Source organism: Berghia stephanieae, chromosome 8, assembly GCF_034508935.2.
Source record: "Berghia stephanieae isolate SIO BIC M18660-M18661 chromosome 8, UCSD_Bste_1.3, whole genome shotgun sequence".
In the NCBI taxonomy this organism is placed as follows: Eukaryota; Metazoa; Mollusca; class Gastropoda; order Nudibranchia; family Aeolidiidae; genus Berghia; species Berghia stephanieae.
Genome location: NC_088367.1, coordinates 55,855,976 through 55,865,975, shown reverse-complemented (window position 1 = coordinate 55,865,975; position 10,000 = coordinate 55,855,976). Strand labels below are relative to the sequence as shown.

Below are 10,000 nucleotides of genomic sequence, written 5' to 3'. Positions count from 1 at the left end.
TAAAACTCTCGAATGTACAAGTTGGACTTGCCAAATTAATGGAAATAGAGTTAATTATACTACGAATATTGAATTATTCCTGTATTAGATATTTAATTCACAATATTATCAATGAATTGACATTGAATACTTATTATATAAAAGTTTTACACAGAACATTTAAAGGTTTTTAGAACCGATTAGCTCTGAAACGATACGATATAGTAGGATCTGTGTCACTCTTTAAAAGTATGAATAACAATGTGAAATTGAATGTAACTGAACAACGCCACTTCCACATTATCTTATTCGTCTGTAGTGTTTCATTGGGAGACCTTCCATAAGCTACTACATCCCAAGTATTCTTGTTCTAGTAGGGGGTTTACTTACTTACTTAATCCTCTTCGGGCCTTGAGGCACATAGGGCATCCACCAGACATCTCCATTTTTTGCGATCGGCTGCTTTTGCGGTGGCTGTATTCCAGGACAGGCCTGCTTCCCTTAATTCTTTCTCCATGGTCCTTCGCCACGTTTCTTTGGGTCTTCCCCGCTTTCTCTTCCCATCTGCTGTCCAGTACAAGGCTGTCTTGGGAAGTGACCCTTTTTCCAGTCTGGCCACATGACCCAGCCAACGCCATCTTCTTCTTTTTAGCACTTCTAGTAGGGGGATTGGGAGGGGGGAGACTTTTTTTTAAAGTGTCCCCCCTCCCAAACCCCCTACTAGAACAAGAATAGTTGGGATGTAGTAGCTTATGGAAGGTCTCCCGAAGCTTACATTCAATTTCACATTGTTATTTATTTCTTCGAGCTTCGAGCAGCAACATTTACATTGAAAGTATGATAATGATAGTAGTGAAATGAGTTCCTGTCAGAAAGAGTAACCTCATAGAATATGATGGTTGTACTTTCCTTTTATACGGTTGTGAAACGTGGACGCTTGACAAAGAATGTACGAGGAGGTTAGAGGCATTTGAGATGTGGGTGTATAGAAGAATGTTGAGGGTATCATGGACAGACAGGTGTACGAACGAGGAATTGTTGGAGAAGGTGAGAAAGGGAAGAATATTGATCGATACCATCAGAAAGAGGCAGTTACGCTTTCTGGGGCATGGTGGAGAAGAGACGGAATAGAAACGTTGATAACATCTGGGATGATCGAAGGAAAGAGAGCTAGAGGAAGACAAAGAATGACATATCTAAATAACCTAAGAATGGCCAAATGTGACTTAAAAAGCAACACAGATTTCATGCGCACCGCAGAGGATCGTGATTCGTGGAGACAACTGACTGGCAACGTGCTCAAGAGCACAAGCCACGATGGATGATGGATGGATGGGTGGATGGATGGATGGATGGACATGGATCGTGATTCGTGCAGACAGCTGACCGGCAACGCACTCAAGAGCACAAGCCACGATGGATGATGATGATGATGATGATGATGATGATGATGATGACTTTCACTGACCTAGTTTCTCTTCGCTTGGTTTAAAATCAATGTTTAACCATTTTGTATATTGGCTGGTCCTAGTAATAATATCTTCGGCATCGTCGTATTTCAGTAGGAGAGGAGAGGCCATAGAGACAGGAAGAAGAAATAACAATAGAAGAAAGGGATAAATTGTAAAAGGACGCGATTTGTTATGACGTCATTGTATCTATAAACATGAAAAGTTGGAATATCAATTGTGGGTTTAGTAATACAAAGAAACTAGAAGTTGAGAAGACTTTACAAAGCCTTAAAAAAGGGCATTTTTATTTACATATTTTCATTCATTTCTAGCAACATGGACTTATTTACACGTCTGGTAACCCAAATCGTTTTGGTCTGATTTTTGTATTCAAACTCTTCTTCTTCTTCTTCTTCTTCTTCTTCTTCTTCTTCTTCTTCTTCTTCTTCTTCTTCTTCTTCTTCTTCTTCTTCTTCTTTGAGCTTATCCTGCATTTTGCAGGGTTGCCGTCACCTTCCTCCAGACCCAGTTCTTTCATATCATCCTTTACCTTATCAAACCATCTACTCTTTAGACGTCCCTTTTTCCTCTTTCCCGCTATTTGTAAGTCCAATACTTTCCTTCCCACGTACTCCCCCTCCCGTCTCTTTACATGCTCGAACCATTTCAATCTATCTTCTCTCATCTTTATTGATACATTCTTTACTTCAGTCAACCTTCGAATTCGTTCATTTCTCACTTTATCTTTTCTTGTCCAGCCAAGTGACCATCTCAACACCCTCATTTCTGCCACATCAACTTCTTTATCTTCTTTCTCTGTTGTAGCTGCTGTCTCTAGTCCATATAGCATTGCTGGTATCATAACTGTTGTATATATTTTCCACTTCAGCTTTGCGGAAATTTGTTTGTCACACATAACTCCAGTTACCTTCCCCCAATTATTCCAGCCTGCCTGTATCCTCTTCTTAACCTCCATCTCATTGCCCCCATCTCCTTGGAACAAATAAGTATTTGAATTGGTTTGTCTCTGTCTCAGGTACATCCTCTTCTCCTATCTTTATTGGTGGTTCTGCTCTCTGTTGTCCGATGCACAAATACTCTGCCTTCGATCTGCTTACCCTTAATCCCCTCCTTTCCAACACCCGTCTCCAACCTTCCAGTTCCTTTTCCACCTCAGCTTGTGTATCATTCCAAATTACTACGTCATCAGCATCCATCATTACAACAATGATAACTCACCCAACCCTAACACCGACTATATCCGTTGTTTACCCGGGTTACTTTTACCCCACGCCTATTTGTTACATTTTTATGAGACAAATTATAGGCGTAGTATCAAAGCTAATGTTTTTAGTTTTTACATGTAAATGATAGTTGAATAAAACTGTTCACATGTTCTTTTTAATAGATGCTTTTCCAATTTTGAAAAGTAGCAAAAATCTCTAGGATTGAGTGAGTTCAATCAAATCTAATGACCTGCTAAAAGATGCACCCCGATTTATCGGAGAAGATACAGTGGTCCTCCAGAGAAATGGGCCCGTAGAACCATTGTCTATTATTCTTTGTAGCGTTAAACTGACAGTAGCAGTTGCTCGCTACCCTTTGCATAGAACGTTAACCTATATCGCAAAGTAATCTCCGCCGGATCTAACTGACCAATCTGTATTATTACCGTTGGGAGGGGAGGATGATGAATGCAGAAATTGTCTTGACTCCGCAAACCCGGAATATATACCGGTCTTTTTTTTCTTGTGTAGCCATTGTTCTACCATCTGAGCTATCGGGAACATCCCAAATGTTAACTCTGATATATATTATTTTGGGGGACCTGATAACTCAGTTGGTAGAGCACTCGCTTCAGACCAAAAGGGACCAAGATCGATTCCATGGGCCGTCGAGATTTATTTCTGACCATCTGTCCACCCCGGCAGTTAATGGGTAGGTGACTCTGTTCGATCTGGCGGAAAGTACTTTGCGATAGAATAGTGTTGTATCCAAAGGACAGCAAGCAATTGCCAATCTCCGTTTCACGATATAGAAACCGAGATAATCTCTGGTTCCATGACCCTAATGGCTCTGAAGGAATACTACTACAATATATTATTCTCGCTCGGCTCGAAAAAGTGTCAAAACTTGCTGCCGACATCACAATATTGAACAATTCAAGATGCAAGATTTAAAGTTTATCTTTGTAACCCTCTCCTTACCCACCATAGGAAAATCATCACATTCGTAACGATGCAACTCGCAATTTTCTCATTCTGATTTCTTGAGTGCATCTCAAAATGTTTAATATATATATATTTGTAACAGGTTTAAAACTGGACATTGACTTAACGAGCCCATTTTGATGAACAATATTATGTGTAGAACGCATATGATGTTGCTAATTGGTCTAGTGGTATGACACTCGCTTTCGTACTGGAAGGTCCTGGGTTCGAGCATCGCTCGGCGCATAGTTGAGTCCTTGGAAAAGGCTCTTTACTCACACTCTTTCACCGTACCCAGGTGTAAAATGAGTACTTGGCCGTTAACAGCGTTGTCTCTGTCCGAAAAAAAAGTGTAATATCGCCTAACAGGCGTCATGTCTCGTCTTACATGTTACGTGTTGCTGTTGGTCAGGGGCACCTTGTAAAGCGCTTTGAGCACGTTTAGTGGATATTGGGGTATATAAAAAAAAGCTCAGTATTTTAAATTTCTAGCTTTTCTGTTTGAGTAAGAAAAAAAATTATTTTGTGTTTGGGTGGGTGTGAAGTTTCGGGGGAATTCATGAAAATGGCTGGTAAGGCGAGGGATAAGCAGCGTGCTAATACAGAACACGATTCAAAACACGGACACGTAAAGAAACGAAATCAATAGCATGGATGATGTATGGTAAATAAACTGAGAAACAGGAATTTCTCTTGAAAGCGTGGATGTAATGAAAAAAAAGTTTATTCTTCAAAAATAACAAAACAAAACGAGAACAAGTTGATGATTGTGATAAAAACAGCCTTGCTCGAGATACTGATGACGATGACAATGATGATGATAATGATGATGATGATGATGATGATGATGATGATGATGATGATGATGATGATGATGATGATGATGATGATGATGATGATGATGACGATGATGATGGTGACGATGATGATGATGATGATAACAATAATGATAATGATGATGATGATGATGATGATGATGATGATGATGATGATGATGATGATGATGATGATGATGATGATGATGATGATAATGATGATGATGATGATAACAATAATGATGGACAGCTGATGAGCTGAGCTGGTAGATAAACCAAAAGTATTTTCCTTTGCTAATTTGACAACAATATAATATTATGACGACTTGGATCGGGAGAGGAGAGGAATGTAAGCCTGACGTGGTGTTGGGTCCTTGTATTGTTATGACTAGGATCCCGCTCCTCCACTGTTGTCGTTATATTCATACAGGGTCATGTCCTGGGGAAAAAAGGAGGAAAGCAATGATTAAATAAATAAATATATATATATATATATATATATATATATATATGTGTGTGTGTGTGTGTGTGTGTGTGTGTGTGTGTATCTGAGTGTTGGTGGGTACTTGTAGGTACGAGAGTGCTCGATAATGTTGGTTAGAGCATACAAAAATAAATGTCCTCCATTTTGTCAGTCGACATTTATCCGTAATATACCACGTGACTGGACTTATATATATATATATATATATATATATATATATATATATATATATATATATATATATATATATATATATATATATCACAATGTTGGAGTCAGTCTAATTCGATGTTTCAGGCCTTTTCAGCTATCGTCAGGACTGTGCGTTACATGAGTTTGGTTTGTTGTGTGTTGTTGCTTGTTGCATATATATATATATATATATATATATATATATATATATATATATATATATGTGTGTGTGTGTGTGTGTTTGTGTGTGGGTTACAATGAATGACATAATCATTCGGATGGTGAAAAGATTTGAACTGAGATATTGCCAAGTTTAGTTAGAAGGTCAATTTTTAAATCAAAAATGAGTTCTTGTCCTAAATGACTAAATAAACCCTTTTTGTACATCGTCGGGAAATATCAAAGCTTAATTTCACTTCTAAATATTTTGTACAGCTAGTCAAATTGAAAAAGTATGAAATTTGAGAAAAGTTGCTGGATACCTTTCCTATACATCTGGCCATAGCTTCATAAAAATCACCCGATTTACTTCAAATAAAGATTCAAAGAAATCTGGTGAGTACATTCTTTCAGAAAATGAAAAAAAAACAAATGAAAATTCAAAATGTTAACCATCCGACTGATTATGTCATACCCTGACGCGCGCACACACACAGACACACACACACACACGCAATATATATATATATATATATATATATATATATATATATATATATATATATATATATATATATATATATATATATATATATATATATAACAGCATTGTCTCTGTTCAAGAAAAATGTAATTTCGCCTATCAGATGTCGTGTCACGTCCTATATATTAAGTGTTATTGTTGGCCAGGGATCCCTTGTAAAGCGCTTTGAGAATGTTTAGTGGAAATTGCGCGAAATAAAACCTCGTGTATTTTTGTTTGTTTGTTTAAATAAACATTTTGACAATATAATTGAAACTTAATTCTGAACGATGAAAAAAACGTGACATTGAAAGTAACGTAATCTTATGAACTATGAGATAACACGTAGTCTATAATATAACAGTCAGATGAAATCAAACACATGTGTCCAACAGTTTGAAAACTGTGTTAGAATGGCTTGGACTTGGAGCTAAAAATGTGGTTATTATTATTATTATTATTATTATTATTATTATTATTATTATTATTATTATTATTATTATTATTATTATTATTATTATTATTATTATTATTGTTATTATTATTATTATTAATATTATTATTATTATTACGTAGTGTTTTTATGCACCTCCGTTGACGGTGTATCTTAACGGATCGTTTTTATACACCTCCGTCACGCATGCGCATTCCACCCAATTTCATTAGCGATATTGTGTTTCTTCATTTGGACATGGCGAAAGTTATATTGTGACATCTGTAGGATGTCTTTGTTAATAAATTTATATAAAAATATTAATAATTTAAAAAATCGAAATATAAAACCAGAAAATAGAAGTTGCATTGAAGGTAAAATAATGTTTTAGAAAGACCTTATTAAATGTGATGCACAGTCAGGTGGCTCCGTAGCGCAGTGGACAAGCTGTCAGACTCCAACCTTGAAAGTACCCGGTTCGATTCCCAATGGTGACTTTTTTTTTTTTTTTGGATTTTCTTTGTTTTTGTTTGCTTTTTTTTTTCTTTCTTTTTTTTTTTCAAAAACTTTTTATCATGTTTTTAAAAAATACTTCGATTTTAATTATCTAAAATTATTTATTTATTTGAGATCAGTATTTGTGTGCCATGTTTCTTTTTACTTTTGATTTTTAAAATTATTGTTATTATTCTTTAATTTATTATCATTGTACATCGGTAATCACTAAGCAGCGTGCTTAACTACAATCTAAAACCATTTAAACCTCATGGACGTATGCAGCAACAACTTTACCATCACCGCCAACGGAGGTGCATAAAAACGGTGCGTTTTTGTACACCTCCAATGGAGGTGTATAAAAACGGTGCGTTTTTGTACACCTCCAACGGAGGTGTATAAAAACGCCACCTTATTATTATTATTATTATTATTATTATTATTATTATTATTATTATTATTATTATTATTATTATTATTATTATTATTATTATTATTATTATTATTATTATTATTATTATATTATTATTATTATATTATTATTATTATTATTATTATCATCATCATCATCATCATCATCATCATCATCATCATCATCATCATCATCATCATATCAAACTTTGACGCTCTTGGTCGAGTTATTGAAGATCAAGGGAAGCTACTCCGTATAGAACAATACAACTGTCAATTATTACTAAGTTGTTTCCCTTACATAATAGCCTGAAAACGTTTCACCTCGCGCTGGAGTATTCAGTTTTTGTTCTTTCCAAAGCCAATCGCATGAGTTTTGTATACCATATGTGATACACATACCTCGAAATGGTATTATCTCGAGGTAATGTAGATGTTTAAAATGGAATTTCCATCTCATACAGTGAGATTTACATTAGATGTAATATATCTTTTTTGCGGAAATTGGAACTGGTTTGACAACCTAAAAACAATATATCATGTGATCTATTTACTCAAAACGATATTATATCGGGAGGTCTAGATGCTAATAGCACATTTCTGGTAACAAATCAATGGTCAGCGGTTCAAACCTCTGAAGTCTCCATTTTCACGATCGGCGGTTCAAAACTCTGAAGTCTACATACGAGCTTTGTGAACCATGTTTTATTTAATTTTGGGTGGATCAGACCTCTGGTGAGGATGATATGTGAGTCTTCTGTGTTATTGAACAGAATGAATGCAATCTTTTGAAGTGACAAAAAAAATCCTTACATTTTTGTTCATAGAATTTTTTTTTTCTTTACTCAGATCTAAAATTAAAATGAGTACCTGGTCGTTAACAGCATTCTCTCTGCCGCAAAAAAAAAGTATTGCAATATTGACTAATTGGCGTCATGTCTTGACATACGGGTGTTAAGTGTTGCTGTTAGCTTGAGACTTATTGTAAAGCGCTTTGAGCACGTTTAGTGGACATTGCCCTATATAAAAGCTGAAGCTCAAGGCTATACTCACCACCATGAACACGGAGGCAAAGATGAGAGCTTTGTGGATGACATGCATATCAACTGGAACTGAAACAAAATAACGGAGAGAATTTAACATTAATAAATAAAATCAAGGAGCAGGCATCGGTGTAGATAGTATGCGCTTGGCTAAGAAGCCCACAACATTGCCATCCGGAAGTATAACGGGCAAAGACACAAAACTATGTGTCAAAATGAACTTTTATAGTCTGGATAATACAGTTAAGTGAGATCTTTTAAATACGAGTGTTTTTGTTTGCTCTTTGTTTGTTTGTTTTTTGTTTTTTTTTTTTTTGTTGTTGTTTTTTTTTTCTGTTTGTTTGTTGTTGTTTTTTTTTTGTTTGTTTTTTTTTTGTTTGTTTGTTGTTGTTTTTGTTTTTTTTTGTTTGTTTGTTTGTTTTTTTTTTTTTGTTTTTGTTTTTTTTTTTTTTGGGTTTTTTTTTTTTTTTTTTTTTTGTAAAGTACAACAGTTAACTGGTTAATAAGAAGAACACAAATAAAATCCAAGAAAGATAACTCACATCTAACACTGTAGGTGTCTGCATCTGTAATCAACTCCCGTACAGCTCCTCCCCACGTCTTCGCCACTGTTCCAACTTGACTTCCGTCCGACATTGCTGTGACCTTGACCCAAAAGAAAGTCCAACATCATTATAATGTGGCAAGTTGGTATCGAGTCATGGTGTTGAATAGAGAGACAAAATATGTGGCCCAACGTTTCAAAACGGTATTAAGTCGTGATGAATCACACCATGAAATTTAGAAATTAAAAAATAAGAATTATAAACTTTGGGTTGGTTACGGCTACATGATTTTGTGGAATGACACTCATTTTCGGATTGGAAGGTCCAGCGTTCGAGCCTCGCTCGGTGCATAGTTGAGTCCTTGGAAAAGGCTCATTACTCAAATTCTCTCACCGTATTCAGATGTAAAATGAGTACCCGGCCGTTAATAGCGTTGTCTCTTTCGGTAAAAAAAAAAATTGCAAAATCGCCTAACAGGCGTCATGTCTCGTTCTACATGTTGAGTGTTGCTGTTGGCTAAGGACCTTTGTAAAGCGCTTTGAACACGTCTAATCGTTACTGCGCTATATAAAAGCTCAACAATTTTGTTGATTTTTTTTTTTCCAATTTCATAGTTCTGAATAAATTACAGTACAATCCGCATAAGTCGACGTCTGCTTAAAGCCAAGGCCAAAGTTTTAGCAGACTTTTATTCTGTCTGACACAATGTCAGATTGACAAGGTTAATCACATTTTGGGGTCATGGATTGCTCATACAGTAGAGTCACGATCTCCCCGGCCAGGCGGAGTTGTCGTACCAGTAAGATCGCGGGTTCTAGCGTGGACTTCGTAAAGTTATGGCCTGACACTGACCAAAAAATGACGTCAAAATGCCAGTCTTTTGCCACAAAAGAAAACAAATCGTGAGTTGTATTCAACAGTTCAACTAATGAAATAACTTGTTTCCATAAGCACTACTAACGACAACTCACTAGGCGGTGCAAAAACCAAATAATGACGTCAAACTGCCAGTCCTTTTGGATTTCAGTGTCAGGCTATAACATAACGATGGCTACGGTTCGAGTCCCCCAACGCCCCCACGAAGTTTTTATTCTCTGTTGTCTTCTGGCATTTTCCGACTCACTTCATTTCTTGTTATGATCACATTTGTGTACAACTTACAGGGAAGTCCACATCTCCTTTGCAGCAGAACGGACATTGACATCGGCAACATCCTCCAGTTATTTGGTAAAGCTGGTTGTCTGAGTTGTCAAATATACC

At 36.1% G+C, this 10,000-nt stretch overlaps 2 protein-coding genes across 2 annotated transcripts in view; both read right to left on the bottom strand.

Annotated features, from left to right (window-relative positions):
• LOC144977900 (phospholipid scramblase 1-like) overlaps positions 1–1,557 on the bottom strand; it is a 20,538-nt gene extending 18,981 nt beyond the window's left edge. Inside the window, exon 1 of the mRNA XM_078923317.1 lies at positions 1,448–1,557. The gene's annotated coding sequence lies outside the window, so the exon portion shown is untranslated. The remainder of the gene's footprint in view (positions 1–1,447) is intronic.
• A 2,791-nt stretch (positions 1,558–4,348) lies between these two features.
• Positions 4,349–10,000, bottom strand: part of LOC144977899 (phospholipid scramblase 1-like) — a 19,402-nt gene continuing 13,750 nt past the window's right edge. The window contains exons 7-10 of the mRNA XM_078923315.1: positions 9,902–10,000; positions 8,738–8,840; positions 8,206–8,264; positions 4,349–4,894 (exon numbers count right to left, since the gene is read on the bottom strand). The exon at positions 9,902–10,000 is cut by the window's right edge and continues 25 nt beyond it. Coding sequence (XP_078779441.1) covers positions 4,844–4,894; positions 8,206–8,264; positions 8,738–8,840; positions 9,902–10,000 — 312 coding nt within the window. The 3' untranslated portion in view covers positions 4,349–4,843. The remainder of the gene's footprint in view (positions 4,895–8,205; positions 8,265–8,737; positions 8,841–9,901) is intronic.